This window comes from Manis javanica, chromosome 1 (genome assembly GCF_040802235.1).
Source record: "Manis javanica isolate MJ-LG chromosome 1, MJ_LKY, whole genome shotgun sequence".
NCBI lineage: Eukaryota > Metazoa > Chordata > Mammalia > Pholidota > Manidae > Manis > Manis javanica.
In genome coordinates this window covers 29,262,114-29,284,144 of record NC_133156.1, presented here as the reverse complement: position 1 = coordinate 29,284,144, position 22,031 = coordinate 29,262,114, and the positions used below count along the sequence as shown (strand labels likewise).

General features: G+C 43.5%; 1 protein-coding gene and 1 pseudogene across 4 annotated transcripts in view; both read right to left on the bottom strand.

Moving 5' to 3' along the window:
* The window catches only part of LOC108403881 (SLIT-ROBO Rho GTPase-activating protein 2B-like), a 114,056-nt gene that overhangs the window by 2,878 nt on the left and 89,147 nt on the right, over positions 1–22,031 (bottom strand). For 2 of the 4 annotated variants that reach the window (XM_073231090.1, XM_073231083.1), the window contains 4 exons: positions 18,575–18,813; positions 18,145–18,285; positions 16,447–16,525; positions 14,734–14,905 (listed from right to left, as the gene is read on the bottom strand). In XM_073231090.1, the coding sequence (XP_073087191.1) occupies positions 14,900–14,905; positions 16,447–16,525; positions 18,145–18,285; positions 18,575–18,813 (465 nt within the window). In that variant the 3' untranslated portion in view covers positions 14,734–14,899. Of the gene's footprint in view, positions 1–404; positions 498–1,266; positions 1,587–3,337; positions 3,665–7,489; positions 7,799–11,494; positions 11,598–14,733; positions 14,906–16,446; positions 16,526–18,144; positions 18,286–18,406; positions 18,551–18,574; positions 18,814–22,031 lie in introns of those variants that run through there. The other 2 variants (XM_073231081.1, XM_073231077.1) reach the window with 2 other exon arrangements.
* LOC118969937 (putative nuclear envelope pore membrane protein POM 121B) lies at positions 9,114–10,415 on the bottom strand (annotated as a pseudogene).

The window sequence follows — 22,031 nt, the reverse complement described above, 5'->3', positions numbered from 1 at the left end:
CACAATGAAATATCACCTCACACCAGGAAGGATCACTGCCATACAAAAGACAAACAACCACAAATGTTGGCAAGGTTGTGGTGAAAGAGGAACCTTACAACACTGTTGGTAGGAATGTAAATTCATTCAACCATTGTGAAAGCTTTACGGAGGTTCCTCAAAAAGCTCAAAATAGAAATACCATTTGAACAAGGAATTCCACTCCTAGGAATTTACTCTAAGAATACAGCACACCTATATTTTGAAAGAGACAGATGCACCCCTATGTTTATCACAGCATTATTTAAAACAGCCAAGAAATTGAAACAACCTAAGTGTCCATCAGTAGATGAATGGATAAAAAAAGATTTGATACATATGCACAATGGAATATAATTCAGCTATAAGAAGAAAACAAATCTTACCATTTGCAACAACATGGATGGAGCACGAGGGACTTATGTTCAGTGAAATAAGTGAGGCGGAGAAAGAGGAGTATCAAATGATTTCACTCATCTCTGGAGTATAAGAGCAAAGGAAAAACTGAAGGAACAAAACAGCAGCAGAATCACAGAACCCAAGAATGGAATAACAGTTACCAAAGGGAAAGGGACTGAGGAGGATGGGTGGGAAGGGAGGGATAAGGGCAGGGAGAAAGAAAGGGGGCATTACGATTAGCATGTATAATGTGGTGGGTCTCGGGGAGGGCTAGGCTACACAGAAAAGACAAGCAGTGATTCTACAGCATGTTACTATGCTGATGGAAAGTGACTCTAACAGAGTTTCTGTGGGGTACTTGGTGAAGAGGGGAGCCAAATAAACATAATGTTTTTAAGGTAATTGCACAGATACCAAAAAAAAAAACCCATTTTGAATGGCCATGAATGATGTTCCTTTCTGCCTGTCTCTTAATGTCATTTTATCCCACTTTCCTTTATAACCTCTAGACACACCTGGCTCTTCTCTACTCATGAAAACATAAGCTCATCTCTGCCTTCGGGCATTTGCTCCTGTGCTGGTAACATTCTTACCCCGAGCTGCTGTCCATTCTCCCAACTCTGGAAATGTGGCCATGGCCTCACTTTGCTATTGTCTCAGAAAGGCTGCCGCTGTCTACCTAAATAGCTCCTCCTGTTGATGAGTTACACTGCTGCCTGACGCTGTTTACAGATAACTTCTGTGATAACATCTAAATCTTCACCACAGCATACAGCTCTGAAAGCAGAGACTGTGTCAGCACTTAAGACAGCGCATGGCACTGCACCCCAAGCCCATTCCAAATCTCACCTGCAATCCCAGACGTGTTCTGAGGCGTCCTGGACACATGGAAGGGAGAGGGTGTGCTCGGGCCAGCTGCACCCAGGGAGTTCGGATTCAAGGCTCCCCAGAAAGGGATCCTGAGACCAGTTCTTCCACTCCATCCTAACACAAAGCTGAACGTCCCAGCGGTGTCGGAGGGGCAGCCATGCTCATCCTAAAACCCCCACTGCCAGCGGGACCTGCTCACACCCTGGTCGTGAAGGGAACTGAGATGGTGCTGCCAAACCATGTTGTACTGGTCCCGCTGCTGGTTGTCAGGGTCATTGCTGCAAAGGCCGAGGTGATGGCTGCAAAAAAGGAGGAAACATGGATCATTGTCTAACACTATACACAAAAGTAAATTCGAATTGGATCAAAGACCTGAATGCAAGTCATGAAACCATAAAACTCTTAGACAAAAACAGGCAAAAATCTCTTGGACATAAACATGAGTGAATTCTTCATTGATGTATTCTCCCAGGCAAGGGAAACAAAAGCAAAAATGAACAAATGGGACTATATCAAGCTTAAAAGCTACTGTACAGTAAAGAACACCATCAACAGAACAAAAGGACATCCTACAGTATGGGAGAATATATTCATAAATGACAGATCTGATTAAGGGTCGACATCCAAAATATATAATGAGCTAACACAGCTCAACAAACAAAAAGCAAATATTCCAATTAAAAAATGGGCACGGGAGCTAAAAAAAAACTGTTCTCCAAAGAAGAAATTCAGATGGCCAATAGATAAATGAAGAGATGCGCCACATCGCTTGCCATCAGAGAAATGCAAATTAAAACCACAATGAGATATCACCTCACACCAGGAAGGATCACTGCCATCCAAAAGACAAACAACAAATGTTGCCGAGGTTGTGGTGAAAGAGGAACCTTACAACACTGTTGGTGGGAATGTAAATTCTTTCAACCATTGTGAAAAGCATTATGGAGGTTCCTCAAAAAGCTCAAAATAGAAATACCATTTGAACAAGGAATTCCACTCCTAGGAATTTACTCTAAGAATACAGCACCCAGTTTGAAAAAGACAGATGCACCCTAGGTTTATCGCAGCACTATTTACAACAGCCAAGAAATTGAAAGAACCTAAGTGTCCATCAGTAGATGAATGGATAAAAAAGATGTGATACATATGCACACTGGAATATTATTCAGCCATAATAAGAAAACAAGTCCTACCATTTGCAACAACATGGATGGAACTACAGGGTATTGTGCTCAGTGAAATAAGCCAGGTGGAGAAATACAAGTACCAAATGATTTCACTCATCTCTGGAGTGTAAGAACAAAGGAAAAACTAAAGGAACAAAACAGCAGCAGAATCACAAAATCCAAGAATGGACTAACAGTTTCAAAGGGAAGGGGACTGAGGAGGATGGATGGGAATAGAGGTATAAGGGTGGAGAAAAAGAAAGGGGGAATTATGCTTAGCATGTATAATGTGGGGGGCATGGGGAGGGATAGGCTACACACAGAAGATAAGTAGTGATTCTACCGCGTGTTACTACGCTGATGGACAGTGACTCTGATGGACTTTGGTTGGGTACTTGGTGAAGGGGCAAGCCAAATAGACATAATGTTCTTAAGGTAATTGCAAATTGATAACAAAAAAAAAACATTTTAAAAGGCTGTGAATGATCTTCCTTTTTGCCTGTCTCTTAATGTCATTTTATCTCACTTTCCTTTTTAAACCTGTAGCCACACCTGGCTCTTATCTGCTCATGAAAACATAAGCTCATCTCTGCCTTTGGGCCTTTGCTCCTGTACCTACAAGGTTCTCACCCCAGCCGCTGCCCCAGCTCCCAAATCTGGAACTGCGGCCATAGCCTCAGTTTTCTACTGTCTCTAATAGGCTGCCGCTGTCTACCAAAATAGCTCCTCCAGTCATGAGTTACAGCGCTACATGGTGCTGTTTATGGATAACTTCTGTGATAACATCCAAATCTTCAACACAGGATACAGCTCCAAAAGCAGAGATTGTGTCAGCACTTAAGACAACGCCTGGCACAGCAGACCAAGATCATTCCAAATCTCACCTGCAATCCCAGATGTGTTCTGAGTTGTGCTGGCCACGTGGAAGGGAGAGGGTGTGCTCTGGCCAGCTGTACCCAGGGAGTTTGGATTCAAGGCTTCCCAGAAAGGGTTCTTGAGACCAGTTCTCCCACTCTGTCCTGACCCAAATATGAACGACCCAGTGATGGAGCTCCTGTGGGGGGCTGCCATGCTGATCACAAAACCCCCATTGCCAGCAGGTCCTACTGACACCCTGGACATGATGGGTGATAAGGTAGTACCGCCGAACACTGAGCTACTGGTTCCGGTGCTGGTGGTCAAGGTGATAGCTGCAAAGGCCGAGGTGATGGCTGCAAACAAGGAGGAGACATGGATCATTATCTAACTCAATACACAAAAGTAAATTCGAAATGGATCAAACATCAGAATGTAAACCATGAAACCAGAAAACTCTTAGACAAAGACAGGCAAAAATCTGTTTGGACATAAACATGAGCGACTTCTTCATGAACGTATCTCCGCAGGCAAGGGAAACAACAGCAAAAATGAACAAATGGGACTATGACAAGTTTAAAAGCTTCTGTAAAGTAAAGAACACCATCAACAGAACAAAAGGACATCCTACAGTATGGGAGAATATATTCATAAATGACAGATCTGATTAAGGGTCGACATCCAAAATATATCATGAGCTAACACAGCTCAACAAACAAAAAGCAAATAATCCAATTAAAAAATGGGCATGGGAGTAAAACATACAGTTCTCCAAAGAAGAAATTCAGATGGCCACTAGACACATAAAATCATGTGTCATAACGCTTGTCATCAGAAAAAAGACAATTAAGACCACAATGAGATATCCGCTCACACCAGGAAGGACCACCGCCATACAAAACACAAACAACAAATGTTGGCGTGGTTGCGGAGAAAGGGAAACCCTCCTACCCTGTCGGTGGGAATGTAAATTCATTCAACCATTGTGAAAAGCAATATGGAGGTTCCTTAAACAGCTCAAAATAGAAATACCATTTGACCCAGTAATTCCACACCAATTAATTTACCCTAAGAATACAGCTGCCCAGTTCAAAAAAAGACAGATGCACCCCTATATTTATCACAGCACTATTCAAAACAGCCGAGAAATGGAAACAGACTAAGTGTCCATCAGTAGACGAATGGATAAAAATGATTTGATATGTATGCACAATGGAATATAATTCAGCTATAAGAAGAGAACAAATCCTACCCTTTGCAACAACATGGATGGAGCTTGAGGGTATTATGTTCAGTGAAATAAGTGAGGGGGAGAAAGACAAGTACCAAATGATTTCACTCACCTTGGGAGTATAAGGGCAAAGGAAAAACTGAAGGAACAAAACAGCAGCAGAATCACAGAACCCAAGAATGGACTAACAGTTACCAAAGGGACAGGGATAAAGGATGGATGTGAAGGGATGGAGAAGGGCATGGAAAAAGAAAGGGGGCATTTTGATTAGCATGTATAATACGGGGGGGCACGGGGAGGGCTAGGCTACACACAGAAGACAGGTAATGATTCTACAGCATGTTACTATGCTGATGGACAGTGACTCTAATGGGGACGGTGAAGGGTACACGGTGAAGGGCAGGGCCAAAAAAAATTATGTTCTTATAGTAATTGTAGATCGATACCAAAAAAACAAAAAAAGCCATTTTATAAAGCCATGAATTACCTTCCTTTCTGCCTGCCTCTTAATGTCATTTTATCCCATCTGCCTATTTAAACCTTTAGCCACACTGGCTCTTCTCTGCTCATGAAAATATAACCTTGTCTCTGCCTTCATGCCTTTGCTCCACTGCCTGCAAAACCCTCAACCCCAGACGAGGTCCCTGCTACAAACTCTGAAGTTGCGGTCATCACCTCAGTTTCCTATTGGCTCAGAAAGGCTGCCACTGACTACCTAAATAGATCCTCCGGTGATGAGTTACACTGGTACCTGATGCTCTTTACAGAAAAGTTCTGTGATAACATCTAAATCTTCACCACAGCATACAGCTCCGAAAGCAGAGACACTGTCAGCATGTAAAACAGAACCTGGCACTGCGGACTGAACCCATTCCAAATCTCACCTGCAATCCCAGATGGGATCTGGGGTGTGCTGGCCATGTGGAAGGGAGAGGGGGGTGCTCTGGCCAGCTGTACCCAGGGAGCTGGGTTTTAAGGCTCCCCAAAAAGGGTTCTTAAGACCAGTTCTCCCACTCCATGCTAACCCAAAGCCAAATGCCCCAGTGGTGGAGCTGCTGTGGGGGGCAGGCACACGTGTCCCAAAGCCCCCACTGCCAGTGGCGCCTTTTGACACCATAGATGTGAAGGGCGCTGAGATGGTGCTGCCAAACCCAGATGTACTGGTCCCACAGCTGGTGGGCTGGCTCACAGCTCCAAAGCCGGAGGTGATGGCTGCAAAAAAGGAGCCATCATGGATCATTGTCTAACCCCATACACAAAAGTAAATTCAAAATTAACCGAACACCCGAAAGTAAGCCAAGAAACCATAAAACTCTTAGAGAAAGACAGGCGAAAATATCTTGGACATAAACATGAGCGACTTCTTCGTCAACATATTTCTCCAGGGAAAGAAAGGAAAGATGAACAAATGGGACTATGTCAAGCTTAAAAGCTTCTGTACAGTTAAGGGCACCATCAACAGAACAAAAGGGCATCCTACAGTATGAGAGAATATATTCATAAATGACAGATCCAATAAAGGGTTGACATCCAAAATATATAAAGAGCTAACATACCTCAACCAACAAAATGCAAATGTTCCAATGAAAATGTGGGCAGGGGAGCTGAACAGGCAGTTCTCCAAAGAAGAAATTCAGGGGGCCAATAGACACATGACAAGATGTACCACATCACTTGTCATCAGAGAAATGAAAATTAATACCACAATGAGATATCACCTCACACCAGTAAGGATTGCCACCATCCAAAAGACAAAGCACAACAAATGTTGGCAAGGTTGTGGAGAGAGGGGAACCCTCCTACACTGTTGGCGGGAATGTAAATTCTTTCAACCATTGTGGAAAGCAGTATGGAGGTTCCTCAAAAAGCTCAAAATAGAAATAGCATTTGACCCAGAATACCGCTCCTAGGAATTTACCCTAAGAATACAGCAGCCCATTTTGAAAAAGACAGATGTACCCCTATGTTTATCTCAGCACTATTTACAATAGCCAAGAAATGGAAGCAACCTAAATGTCCATCAGTAGATGAATGGATAAAGAAGATGTTGTACATATACACAATTTAATATTGTTCAGCCAAGAGAAGAAAACAAATCCTACCATTTGGAACAACAGGGATGGAGCTGGAGGATATTATGCTCAGTGAAATAAGCCACATAAAGACAAGCACCAAATGATTTCACTCATCTCTGGAATATAGGAACAAAGAAAAACTGAAGGAACAAAAGAGCAGCGGAATCACAGACCCCAAGAATGGACTACCTATTGGACTAAAGGGAAAGGGACTGAGCAGGATGCGTGAGAAGGGAGGGATAAGGGCAGGAAAAAGAAAGGGGGCATTACAAATTGCATATATAATGTGGGTGGGGTAAAGGGAGGGCTGTGCAACACAGAGAAGACAAGGGGTGATTCTACAGCATCTTACTACACTGATGGACAGTGACTATAATAGGGATCGTGGGGGGGACTTGTTGAAGGGGGAAGCCTAGTAAACATAATGTTCTTCATGTAATTGCAGATTAATACCAAAAAATAAAAAACATTTTAAAAGGCCATGAATGATCTTCCTTACTGCCTGTCTCTTAACGTCATTTTATCCCACTTTCCTTTTTAAATCTCTAGCCACACCTGGTTCTTCTCTGCTCATGAAAACATAAGTTCGTTTCTGACTTCGGGCCTTTGCTCCTGTGCCTTGAACACCCTCACCCACAGCCGATGTCCCTGCTCCCAACTCTGGAACTACAGCATGGCCTCAGTTTCCTATTGTCTCAGAAAGGCTCTCACTGCCTACCTAAATAGCTCCTCCAGTCATGAGTTACACTGCTACTTGTCGCTGTTTACAGAAAACATCTCTCTCTTCACCACAGCATAGTGCTCCAAGAGTGTAGACTATGTTGGCACTTAAAACAGCACCTGGCTCTGCAGACCGAGCCCCTTCCAAATCTCACCTGCAAGCACAGACGTGTTCTGAGGTGTGCTGGCCACGTAGATGGCAAACAGTGTGCTCTGGCCAGCTGCACCAAGGGAATTCTCACTCAGGCATCCCCAGAAATGGGCCATGCCACCAGTTCTCCCACTCCGTCCTGCCACAAAGTCAAATGCCCCAGTGGTGGAGCTGCTGTGGGGGGCTGACATGCTCATCCCAAAGTCCCCACTGCCAGCGGGGCCTGCTGACACCCCAGATGTGAAGTGTGATGAGGTTGTGCTGCCACCGCTGCTGGTGGTCTGGGTCGTAGCTCCAAAGTCCGAGGTGGTGGCTGCAAAAGAGGAGGAAATGAGGATCATTGTCTAACCCTATACACAAAAGGATATTTGAAATGGATCAAAGACCTGAATGTAAGCCATGAAACATTAAACTCTTAGAAAAACGTAAGCAAAAATCTCTTGGACATAAACATGAGTGATTTCTTCATGAACATATCTCCCCGGGAAAGGGAAACAGAAGCAAAAATGAACAAATAGGACTATATCAAGCTGAAAAGCTTCTGTACAGGGAAAGACACCATCAATAGAACAAAAAGGCATCCTATAGTATGGGAGAATATATTCATAAATGACAGATCTAATAAAGGGTTGACATCCAAAATATATAAACAGCTAACACAGCTCAACAAACAAAATGCAAATAATCAAATTAAAAAATGGGCAGAGGAGGTGAACAGACAGTTCTCCAAAGAAGAAGTTCAGATGGCCAACAGACACATGAAAAGATGCTCCACATCGCTAGTCATCAGAAAATGAAAATTAAAACCACAATGAGATATCACCTCACACCAGTAAGGATTGCCACCATCGAAAACACAAACAACAACAAATGCTGGCGAGGATTCGGAGAAAGGGGAACCCTCCTCCCCTGGTGGTGGGAATGTAATTTAGTTCAATCACTGTGGAAAGCAGTATGGAGTTTCATCAAAAAATTCAAAATAGAAATACCATTTGACCCAGGAATACCACCTCTAGGAATTTACCCTAAGAATGCAGAAGCCCAATTTTAAAAAGACAGGTGCACCCCTATATTTATCACAGCACTATTTACAATAGCCAAGAAATGGAAGGAACCTAAGTGTCCATCAGTAGATGAATGGATAAAGAAGATGTGATACATATACACAATGGAATATTAATCAGCCATAAGAAGAAAACAAATCCTACCATTTGCAACAACATGGATAGAGCTAGAGAGTATTATGGTCAGTGAAATAAGCCAGGTGGAGAAAGACAAGTACCAAATGATTTCACTCATCTCGGGAGTATAAGAACAAAGGAAAAACAGAAGGAACAAAACAGCAGCAGAATCACAGAACCCAAGAAAGGACAACAGTTACCAAATAGAAAGGGACTGGGGAAGATAGGTGGAAATGGAGGGAGAAGGGGGTGGAATAAGAAAGGGGGCCTTATGATTAACATGTATAATGTGGGGGGGTCATGGGGAGTGCTGTGCAACACATAGTAGACAAGTAGTGATTTGGCAGCATCTTACTACGCTGATGAACAGTGACTAATGGGGTATGTGGGGGGGACTTGGTGAAGGGGGGAGTCTAGTAAACATAATGTTCCTCAAGTAATTGTAGATTAATGATACCACAAAATAAAAAAATTGGAGGAAACAGCTGTGGTGCTGCCAAAGGCTGTCTGGGTGCTGGAGATGGTGCCAAAAAGAGAGGCTGGGGGTTTCAACCCACGAAAACCTGACCACACAGTGCTGCCAAAGGCTGGCTGGGGTGGGGCCAGGGCTGCTGAGCTTCCAAAAGGAAAGGAGCTGCCGAAGCTGGGGGCCAGTGCTGGCTGGCAGTGCACATCTGCTGCCTGTCAGTGGTTCCGAACGAGTGCTGTGGCATGACTCCAGGATAGGATGGGAAGGGGGGCCTGGTGCCAGAACTAAAGGGAATGTTGAAGGCTGGGGTGGTAGTGCTGCTAAATGTCAGTGCAGGCTGGCTCAGGGCGATGGGGGCAGAGGTCGTGAGGGTGCCATTGAAGCCACCGAAACTGGCGGTGCTGCTGCCAGCAGCTGTCTAGATGGCGCCGGGCAGGGACTGGCTGAAGGTGACAGCTGTTGTTGGAGCAGGCATGGCTAGAGCCTGCCAAACTGGAGTATGGAGCCCATGGCTGGGCAGAACTGGCAGCAGAGGCAAGGGGGGACCCAAAGAGGACAGGCTGGGCAGTGGAAGCAGTGGGGCTGGTAATGCTGCTCACAGTGCTGGTCACACTGCTCACACCAGAGCCAAAGACAGGCTTCCGGGTGGAGTCTGCAGCTGTGCCGGTGGTGGTCCCCCAAGCCGCTGCTGAGGGGACACTGACACTGGCCGGGCCGGGGAACAGAGGGGCATTCGTGCTAGTGCCTGAAGTAGTTGTCTGACTGAAGGAGGAAGGAGTTGACAAGGGCAAAGAGGTAGGTAGCCCTGTGCTGCTAAAAACAGAACTGAAAGTGAGGGGCAGTCTGCTGGTAGTCGGGGTGTGGGCAGAGCTGGAAGATGCCTCCGTTGCAACTTGGGAATGGCTGGATGGCACAGGACCCTCTTTCCCACTTTTAGATGGAGCCACAAAGATGGGCTTGAACATGGGATGTGCTGAAGACACAGCAGGAGCTGCCGAGGCAGAAGGGTTAGCAGGTGGTCTGCTCAGCGTTCCAAAGAGAACACTGGGCTTCAGGGTGGGGCCTGGGGCAAGCGGGGCCTGGGGTTTGGCAGATGTCTCAGCCTGAGAGGCTGGAGGTGACTTGGTGGCGTCACTGGCTGGTATTGCGGGAGAGGCAGGGGTCAGCCCCGAGAAAGGGGCTGTGGATCTGGAGTCTGGGGAGGGGTCGGGGAGGGGCCCTGGCTGTGAAGAGCCAAAAGGGCCCAGAAGGCCAGGTGTCTGCAGGGGTGAATGGGCCATGGGCGTGGCTGCTAGGCAGGGAAATACATATGAGTGGGGTGGAAAGAGTACAGGGTCAGCAAAGCCCCCTAGAAAGGACTCGGTTAACCAGTTAAATCCAGAAATCCAGAAAAGATTCAGAGTTAGTGAGTTAATCAGTTAAAGCTCAAAAGATCAAGAGAAACTTGGCCTTGAGGTTTGAATATTCCCCAGATAAAAGTATCTGAACACAGCCCAGGTCTTCATTGTGTCCATTAGACCACTGTATGATTTACTCTAGCCTGCTAAAAGGCTCACCTATAAACAGCAAAGTAAAGACAGGGAGATCCCACCTCTTTAGCAAACAAATAACTCTGCCCACCTTGGAGGAAAGGCAGACAGTCTTCTTGATAAGCTAATTTTGCAGAATTACTTAGAGGACTGATTAGTAACTTAATGTCTCATCAAAGATGCTTAAGACCACTTAACAAGCCCACACCCTAGCCCTCTGTCACATTCCTGAAAAATCTTTAAAAGATGGAGCCCCCAACCTTTCACTATGCTCCTATGTGAGGTCACCCCCACTTTCTAAGTGCAGAACCTTTTAACTTTAAACTCCCTCTTTTCAACCTTTCATGATGCTGCACTCCTCTCTCTGAGGTCACCTGCACTTCCTAAGTGCATAACTTCAACTCTTCCCAACCTTTCAGGGCACTCCTCTCTCTGAAGTCACCCACACTTTCTAAGTGTGTGAGCTTTTAATATTAGACTCTTTCTCTCCAACCTTTCAGGGCACTCCTCCCTCTCTGAGGTCACCTGCACTTCTTCATGGCTAAGTAACTTTACATAAAACTTTTATTCTGCTTCACTACTGTGTCTCTGCCCTTCAATTCTTCATCACGGTGGGGACAAGAATGGAGTAAAATACATAATGCCTCCCCCCACCCCAACATTGCCACTGCAGCAGATTCTAGGAAGAAGAACAGAAAATGTCAACTATGGTATCTCAAACGTGATGGTATTTGGTGCTCTAGAAGCCTTGCTGGGCCAGGGATACAGGAGTCAACAAATATGATTCTGGGAACCGTCTCTGGAGTGTGAAATTAACCCATATTCCTTACCAGTCTTATCCTCGAAGATCCTCTTCAGCCACTGTGACTGAGCTTGCTTCTCCTGGTAATACTCTTCGACCGTGATCGAGCGGCCGATCCAGGGAGCTGGAGGCTACCAAGAGAAAAAGGAGAAACCAAGCCAGTCAGAAGGAAGTGAAAGAAACTTGTACTGACCCTTCCGTTCCTGAGACGCAGGGGAGCCAGACTGTGTGGGCAGGGGTGGGTGGACAGACCATACCAAGATCAGCGGGATCCCTCGCCTGGAGGACACCAGGGGAAACTTGCGTCTGCGCGGAGCATCATTGCTCGGCCCAGGCCTGTTAAAAAGTTGATTATTTTTACCCTGTCTGCTTGTTAGGCCATCAGATACAACCTTGTATAATGCTAAGTCTGAAGCTCTGAGTGTGAATTAAGTCCCCTGAAATGTAAATTTCAGTACTTACTTTGGTAGCACTTCTTGAATGCTTACTATGGACAGTGTAGACGCATGAACACTTTACATGTACTGCCTCACAACTATCTTACAAAGTAGGTCAAAATCATTATTTCCATAAGTGTACAACCTTACCTTCAGACTTTTTGTTACATATATTAATTAAATACCTTTAATGCTAAAAAAAAAAAAGAGTCTAAGAAACATGTGAACCAAACACAATGAGTTGATTTTTGGTCCCTGATTCAAAGTAACTGTAATAAGACAGGGAGGGTAAGAAGGGCAAATTGGAGTGATAATAACTAACATTAAGTCATGATTATTCAGAGGAATAGAGGCATTGTGGTTATTAATGTTCACAAAGTTTTAAAAATACACTGAAGTACCTACAGGTGAAACAACGTGTTTGTACTTTACAACACAAGAGGAAAACAAATTTGGGGTAGGGGTGTTGATGGATCAAGACTGACAAAACACTGTTAACTGCTGGAGCCACATGGAGGTTCATTATGATATTTTTCTTTCCTTTTGTGTATGTTTGACATTTGACATAAAATTGTAAGAAGGGGCAATGACTATGTATGTCAGGTCTGTTGTGATCACTGATTGAGGAAATGTATGTACTGTGCTCAGCAGAGGGCCTAGTGCAGAATAGATCCAGGCAAAGCTTTGTACTATTATGCTCTGCATTGCCATAACTGCTTGGCTGGGCCCTTCATCTCCTATATTTGTCATTTATCATTAATGTGTCATTTATATTACTCTAAGAGCCTTCTGTACAGATGAAAACTTATGTCAAATTCTTTCTCCTCTCAGGAGATGTCTAGGCTGGCATGTGCATACAGTGAGACAACGAATTTGACCGGATCTGTACTGTTGGAACTCAACCAGGAGTTGGGAGGGGTGCAAGTTGTAGCACTGCAAAGTCTTATGACTATAGACTATCTACGGTTAAAAGAACATATAGGATGTGAACAGATCCCAGAAATGGGATGCTTTAATTTGTCTGATTTCTCTCAGACTGTTTAAGTACAGTTGGACAATATCCATCATATCATAGACAAATTTTCACAAATGCCTAGGGTGCCTAAATGTTTTCTTGGCTTCACTGGAGATGGATGGTAATTATAGATTTGCTTTGTTTATGTCACCGTATTCCTATTATGTTAATATGTGAGCGCAAATTAGTTGGTAGTTTAAAACCTATACATACTTAAGTTACTCTACAAGAAGATATGTCAAAGAAATAATCAATCCTCCCATGTTTTCTTCCATATGCTACCTCTATAGCTTTTTTTCTTCCTTCCTAATTACAACCCTTAAATAGAATTCGTGCCTCATATCGAATTTACCGAGTATCATAATTCCTCCAGGTGGTAAAGATACCTCGAGACAAGTGCTGGGCATAGAAGCCACAGGGCATAAATCTGCAAAGAAGTAAAAAGCTAACCTTTTCAAACAATATGGCTTCTCTCTCACTTACCAACTTTACATTTCCCTGTATGGCCCCGGAAGATGACTGGTTAGCCAGAGACGGGTAAGATTCCTCAAGGGAGGAACAACCTAAGACAGTCACAGTCGCAGGGGGGACTTCAGGTGAGAAATTGGGAATCAACAGAGGTGAGGCTCAGAACCTCACCCCCCCCTGCTTTGAGAGAAATCTTCTGCATCCGTGGATGTTTTGCTGCCCTTGACTAGCTTGGATTAATACTTAGTCCATAGGCACACACCTGATCATCTACATTTGCCCTCTTACAGCACTAAACTATGTTTTCTACCTTTATCTTGCATCTACCTACCACTTCAGCATTTCATTAAAAATAAAAATAATAATAATAATGAAGGGAGAAATGTGGGATCAACATATAAATCAAGTATAAAAATCAAACGAATATTCATATTTGACCTGATTGTTTATAGTTCATAATGCGTGATCAAAACCTAAAGTTTCTGTGATGACTGCCCTTGTACTGTTCACCATGTAAGAATTTATTCACTATGTAAGAATTCATTCACCATGTAAGAACTTGTTCGTTATGCTTCAGAAGATTGGAGACTGATGAGAATTAGGCTTGAGATGGATTAATGATTGTACATTGAGCATTGACCCCTTATACAGAATTTTATTGTTGTTAAAAAAAATTAACGGGACCACTTCTAAATTAAAAAAAAAAATTCTTTCTCCTCTCAAAAACCTCCTTCACGCATGTGTAACTTTTTTTTACAGCTCCTATATATTGGGTGCCTGCTTACTGACAAGCACTGTAATGGGTGCTTTTCAAACATTACCTTCAATCTTTATAACAATCCTTTAGAGATGAGAAAAAGAGAGTTTAAGTCATTTACCTGCCTAAGAGTCTATAGCTACTAAGTGCCAAAGCCAAGATTTGATCTCAAGTCATTCTGGTAGCAAAACTTGATCTGTTCTTCAGTCTACATTACATCCTTTCTAAAAATAATTATAACCACTTATTTTTAAAACTTTCATTAAATTCCCAGTGCCTAGAGGATGAATTTATGACCCAATGCAATTCAGACTCAATCTACCTTTTTATTCAAATTAGTACCATTTTTTGAATTATTCATCCTCTGTCTATTTATCTATAATAATGGCTCTGTCTTGTATCAGGTTTCCACATAGGCATTCTGGGCTTTCTAGTTTGTTCCACTGGTCCATAGCGATCATTCAAGGGTTGGTAACTGCTGTTAGCTTAGAGGTGATCTCAGCATCTGACAGAAGGTGGCTAGTAAACACTGTATAATCAACTAATAAATGCAAAGAACCCAATTCTGCCACACCACCAAGTGCATGTACCTGAGAGATGCTTCCAGTAGAAGTATAGGGACTGGTAATGGCATTGCGGCTGGACATACAGTTGCCACATGTGCACGTGCCCTTCGAGCAGCTCACAGCAGAGGTGCAGGTTCTCTTACGCAGCTCGCCATCTGAGCTCTGGGAACTGAGGCCTCTCTTCAGAGGCTCAGGCCTAACAGGGAAATAAAAGGGGAAAACACAGATGTGCTACTGAAAGACACCAACATTGTTTTAAGACTTCATCCACGGTCACAAAATCGTTCTAATGCAATGGAAAAGGATAATGTTGTTAATTTTACTGTTAATTCAGCTAAACATGTCTCACAAAGTCAGAAAGGGAAAGCTCAGTATTTAAAAAATTAAAAGTATGATTCTACTTATATATACTCTAGGAAACATACACAAATCTATAGTGACAGAATGGGGACCAATGGATGCCTGGCAACAGGGACAGGATGAGAGGGAGATTTTAAGGCTTCACCAAGGGGCATGGGGAAACTTCTGGCAGTGATGGTCATGTTCATTATCTTGACTGTGGTGATGGTTTCGTGGGTGTGAAACTTAGACAAAATAGTTATTGTGGCAAGTTACTCAAAATGTTCCTCTCTGATTTCAAAGAGGAAAATTTATAGGACAATAATTCTGATAAGGATACATGTCAAAATTGACCAAACGGTACACTTCAAAGAGGCACAGTTTATCTATGTCAATTATACCTCAATAAAGGTGTTAAAAAAAGTTTAAGAGGAACCAACCACTTTTTCTAAGATTCAAACTGAAACAGAAATTCCCTAAACATCTTTCCTGTGAAATAGTCATCCAACCTTTGTGACAGCACAGACAGCTCACTGTCTCCTGGCTGATGAATGTCAACCACAGAGCAGTTTATCCCTGCACTAGATGCAAGCATACTTTCTCTTTCACTTACTTCACCTATGGATCCCATCTGGAGCCAAGCCAAGCTAATTGTCCTCCTTTCATGTGATAGTCTTTCAGGTTTTTGCAGGCCATTATCCTTCCCTCCCTCATTTCTTTACACCCCTGAGGTTTTTCTCCTCTGGGCTAGTGCTTATGTTCCTTTAGAACCCCCTCACCCACCACCACCCCGTGACATCTTGAGTTGCTTCACTCTCTCGCAGTGAATTTCGGTCTGTGTCTGCCTCCTCTTGCAGGGCAGCACAGCCCACCAGCAGCCCTCCGCGGACAGCAGGACTAAGGCATTCAGGACCACCACTGACCTGCCTCCTCCTGGTCTTTGTTCTGCTATCAGCCCAGAGTAGGAGCACCATTAAATTTTGGCAGCCATATCATAGCGCTGACTCAATTTAAAAATGCAACTTACCCCAAGCCTTTTCACACACATTTCCAGCATTTTTCCCTCCCAGCCAATTCTTCCTCAAATGTAATTAAGCTAAAAGGCAGAAATCTCACATTTTTCTTAAATTTCATACTGCTACATTCTATCCATTGCACAAACCTTATGATCTTTTTGTTACATACTTGGTTATTCAGTGTATCTACAAACCCTCTTAGCCTTAGCATATTTTATGCATATTAAAGAAAAATAGTAAAAGGAGTTAGATAAAATAGTTAATGTGGCAAGTTACTCAAAATGTTCCTCTCTGACTTCAAAGAGGAAAACTTACAGGTCAATAAGTCTGATAATGACCCTTTCCCAAACAGGAAACCTCACCCAGATGGATTCTCACTTACGGGCACAAAAGCAGCAGGGACTCCGTTGGCCACCTCGGGCTTAAAAGCTGAATGGCCACTCCCACTGCTGTCATGGCACCTGTGACAAATCACAAACCCTCAGTTAGATGATACGACCTCTCCTTTAAAGCATACTCTCATATTCCTGGGATCTTATACTCTTTCTACAGAACATAGGTTCATGCTAGACAAGAAAAGGTTGCCTCAGATCTCAAAGATTCAGGAAGGTCAATTTATTCTAGGACTGTCCTAATCTAATAAGAAAAGTATAAAAATGCATCAAGACCTTTTGAACTATTCAGGTGTACTAATTATTTTCTAACTTCTCACCAAAGCACTGTAATCACAAATTTAATATCCTACCATCTGTAAACTAAAGACAAAAAAACACTTTAGCGACCCACCTACACACATCCCCCAGTGCTCTCACTTAGTTCAGTCTGTAAGAGAAGAACTTCAAGGGTCACAGATAAGGGCCTGCGCATGGTGCACATAATCACTGCTTATTCCAATTATGGGAAACACAACACAGAGCCTTCAGTTATAGGCTCACTGGGGTCTAGACAAATTACCAACCTGGAGAACATGAGAAACCTGTTTTGACCATAAGAATAGTTATTTTCTCTCTGACCTCCAACACACCATCTCCCTCTGCCACTCCTGCTTAGTTGGCTGACATGAGCTCAGACTGCTCACTTGTAAAGCATATCCCTAGTATTCATTACCTGATCTTCCAACGTTACTTCCAATCAATCTTCCAATGAACACACTTGCATTATTAGTATTTCCTTACCTAATGTTGCCATTTACAGTATCAAAGATGGCCAGCTGTGAACCTGCAGGTTATGGCTAACCTGGTGTAACTGATGAGGACAATGGTTCTATTTCTCAAATGTAGGGCCCACTGTCTCCTCAGAGCATGTTTCCTTGACCCACTTTCTCATGACCCTTTTATAGCACTGCTTTTTAAAAATCTTTATATACTTACAATCTATAATTACCCTGTTTCATTGATTACCCAAGTCCTAGGAGACCTTTGTCTTGCTCACTGCTCTATCCACAGTCCCTGGAGTAGGCTCTGGCACATGGTGGGTCTTGGAATTTGTTGAATTATAAGAAAATTCTTAACTGACTCCTTGGAAAGCCACAAGCAGTTCTGCAGCTTACTCAGCGCCTTCAACTTCCTCTCTTTCCATCGAGGAAACAGACTGCTTCCTCTATTTTCATTCCATTTTCAAAAACCAAATAATGAAACTGGTTTTATTCTCATTACTCATAAAGCTACCATACTCCAGTCTTCACTGTTCTTTGCTAAGTATTTCCTTCAGCACAAACATGACATCTAAGCTGATGGTCACCCAAATAACTGACCACCACAAGGGGAAGACTTTCAGCATTCTCTCAAAATAAAATTTAACACGTTTATATCAAAAGTATGAAGCTGATGTGGCCACTAACTGTTGGCTTTTCTCTAGTTCTTATGGAAAAGGTATATTACAAAATGTATGGAACCTGTGCCTAATGAAAGGCATAGCATTAAAGCTCTTGTTACCAAGCTCTTCCATGAAAGCCAAAGAAGGGGACCTGCCATTCACACCCAGGAGGTGGCCTCTGATTCTTTTGGAGAGTGATCTCTCTTTCAACAAATCCCAGGAGCCCGTGTGGGAGGCACGTTGAGTACTCTGCAGGGCATGTTACCTTCTTTTCTCCTCCTGACCAGCAGCAGATGTTTGGTCTTCCTCCTCCTCCACTGTCCTTTTCTTCCTCTTCCAACGTTCAAGGGTAAGCAGAACAGCCTCCTTTGACCATGGCTCTGGGGCCTTAGGGATCTGCGCTGCTCTGTAACAGAAAACAGGAATCTAGCATTAAGATATTCTGATAATCATGCTACATAGCATGAACTTCAGGCACTCGAAATCAGAAGCTATCCAACAAGCAAAAGGGTAATTTATACACTCACACAAATGGCCTTAGCTGTTAAGGTACAGTCTTGGGAAAAACCCAGAAAATAAAAAACTGCTCAATAACTGGAACTTGAGATTTCTCCCTCACATAAGGAGCTTCTTCCTTTCCTTTGAGTTAGTTATTCTCTCAGATGAGCAACTGCAGGAGAATAAAGTGGACACACCGGGAGTCTTTTCCTCCAGCAATGCTTATGTTGGAAAATGAGCCAGGTTGCTCCCAGGAGGAGCGATCCTCACTGTCGAAGGCCTGCACACCACTCTGGAATGAACGCGAGACAGCACACGCTTCCTGTGACCGCCATTCCGGCACAGCGTGGGAAGCACACAGGAATACTGGGCCTGCTGGATTGGGTATTGTCTTGGACGTGTTATACCAAAGTGCTGTGGTGAAGTCCTGTAGACCCTGTGGAGAATAGGAGACACATTATGGAATCAAAGCAGTTTAGCAGAATGACAGAAAGTTTAAATTCCTTAAGAACCATGTGGGTTCAGTTATTTTCCAGAGAGCTTAAGCCTCTAAGCAACACAAAACAGCATTTTTTATGGGCTCTAGGCAGAATCATTATTATTCAGAAATGATAGAGCAGTGCATTCCAATTATTTAGCTGCCATTGTTAAGATGTCCCCTCTCTCCTCATTAGCTCCACTAGACTTCAGGGATGGCCTCTGGCCTTTAATAGTATGTATGTATGTATGTGTGTGTGTGTGTGCGCGCGCACACACGCACACATGCACACACACACACACATATGGTGGAGTAGAGGATGATTCTAGTTGGGGTACTCAGATTGCAGCCTTTGAACCAACTAGCAATCACTGGACCCAGGGGAAACATTGCTGGGTCAGGGGGCATTTGGCTGATTCTATCTTGAGGTAGTATATTTTCCTCCACCATCAGCTTCCCTGCATCTGCCCCACTCTGGCTTCCCCCTCACCCTCCACCCCTGCTCTCATTCCCTGTATCATAACAAGTGGTTCTCTCTGCTCTTTCTATCCCCCTCTCAGAATGAGGGAATGTGCTTGGAAACAGTTGCTGGGGGAGCAATCTTATTTTTGAAAAAGAAACTATAAAAAAAATGTGTTTGCAAGGATGCCAAAGTGGAGTGAGCCTTATTTAAGGGAGTGGGGTGGTGAGAATGTGTTTACACAGCAAGAAAATGCAGGCTGGATGTCTGCTGTTTCTTATGTGTATGGTATTTTGAAAGGACTTTATGATCTACCTTTTAGTTCATTGTTACTTCTTCCAGCCCAGGAAAGTGTGCCTTCCTGGCATTATTCATGCAACTTGGGTTAATCAGCAGAAAATTGACAGCCAGTCTAAGCCTGTGCTTAACTAACAAAAATCTGTGTATGTGCAGCTCAGACAGAGCCACGCACAAGTGCATAACTGGGTGCATCCATAACTGCTGTGAGGATTAAATGCAGTGATATTTGCAAAGAACAGAGCCTGGCACATGGTGAGCTCAAATATGTGTTAGTATATTATTAACTGCATGCACATATGCGTGCGCACCCAATCCCACAGACACTCACTGGTAGATCCTATCATATACACATATAAAATTACATCTTTGCACAACTGTGCACACCAATGTTAGGCACACCTGTGTGATTCTGTTTGTACACAGAACTCCATACATACCACTAATGCATATGTACAACCAGATGTATGGTCCTCTGTACACTGACTCCACTGTGTACACCATCAAAACACGAAGAAGTATTCACTTACAGAGTTTTTAAATAGATAGATATAGATATAGATATAGATATAGATATAGATATAGATATAGATATAGATATAGATATAGATATAGATTAGATATAGATATAGATATAGATATAGATATAGATATAGATATAGATATAGATATAAGTGAATTGCAAATTTCCTCTGAAAACCTGGCAGAGGGCTTTTCAAGCATGTATCAGAGGCCCCATTTAGAAACATATTTCTACATTCTATTCTTTCTTGGTTCCAGATGGCGAAGTTCCATTCCTTTGCTACCATCTGAATCCTCATCATATGCCTTCCTTCCTTCCTTCCTCCTCCCTTCCTTCCTTCTTTCTTTCCCTCCCTCCTTCCTCCTTCCTTCCTTCCTGCCTTCCCTCCCTCTTTCCCTTTTTCTTGCCCCTTCCAGTTCACTAAACATGCATTATTTGCTCACTGTAGCCTAAGCACAAGACAGACATGAATCTCCCTTCTTGGAGCTTTTAATCTGTCATCAAGTAAAGTGTTTGCTAATAGGTATGAAGCAATTTACTGTCAAAAGCTCTATTGCCTGCATTATAAAACTTGATTAGCACAGTACTAAAGATCTCCAGTCTTCGAGCTTAGATTACCTGGGTTCACATCCCAGCTGTACCAATTACTTGCTGTAATTGGACACATCATCTAACCTTTCTGTGCTTCACTTTCTCATCAGTAACACAGAGATCATAAAAGTATGCATTTCATAAGGTTTTGAGAGATAAATTCATAAGAATGTGCATGTGTGTGTCTTGCTTCATGAGAATTTATATATGAGAAGCCCTGAAAACAGTGTAATGCATACTCAGTGCTTTAGGTTACTGTTAAACTGCTATTGCTAACTTCTCTCAGACAGATATGTGCAGTCAATGGTGTTATCTGCATTTTGCATGCATGCAAACAGGACCAGAGTCATTTTGTGATCCCCCAGATGACTGCCACTGCCTCTCAGCTGTCCTCCCTGCTTGCTCTCAAGAAGGAGAGCTCCCTCATCTCCCAGACAATCATTCCTTCACCTAGTTTCCCAGGAACTGTCAGTGATCAGAATGAGTCTTGTTCTGAGAAGACTGTTTCAGAAATAACTGCTCTAGGTCCAGCGAGGTCCCACCTCTCTGCTTGTCTGGCCTCCACATGTTCTTACTTCTGCATATCCGCAGGTTCTTATCGCCTCTCATGGGGGCTCCTCTGGTGGTTTGAAACAAGGTTTTTATGTTGGAAGGAGGTGGCGCGAAGTGGTGGGGCAGGGGGTAAGGTGCGGTACCTTAGAAATCCCCGGGGCTTGCAGCCCAAACCTGGGTTTTTCCCTTCCAGGCTGGGTGGCTACCTCCCCCTTTCTGTGCCTAATCAATAAAATGGGATGAGAGTTTTTCCAGCGTTCCCCTTCAGAACAGTGTAGAAACCGTGGAGAAAGCCTGGGCTTTGCCTTCAGACCGACCAGAGTCAAATCTCAGCTCTGATTCTCCCTGATGTGGAGGTTCCTGAGGATGGCTATTCTTGAGATATGGGAGAGGGAAGCTCAGCAATGCCCAGTTCTGACAAGGAGTTCAGGACTGGCAATGGTTTTGTTTCCTTGCCTGGAATGAGTACGATTTTGTTCAAGAGACTGACAGGAGTGGATTTGAGTGGCTCTTGGTACATTAATTAGAGCGTCTCTTGAGCATATGCTTTTTTCTTGATAAGCATTTGTAACATTTCTATGCCATCAAAGCCTTCTTTGCATCATTATCTATAGTGGCCTCCATGGAAGACGACATAGGCTCATGGAGGTGTCCGAATCATCGGCCCATTCTCTGAGGCCCAGATTCAAGCCTGCCCCCTAGGTGCAGCTCCGTGACCCCAGAATTCTCTCCTTTCTATGAAGCTCTTGTAGC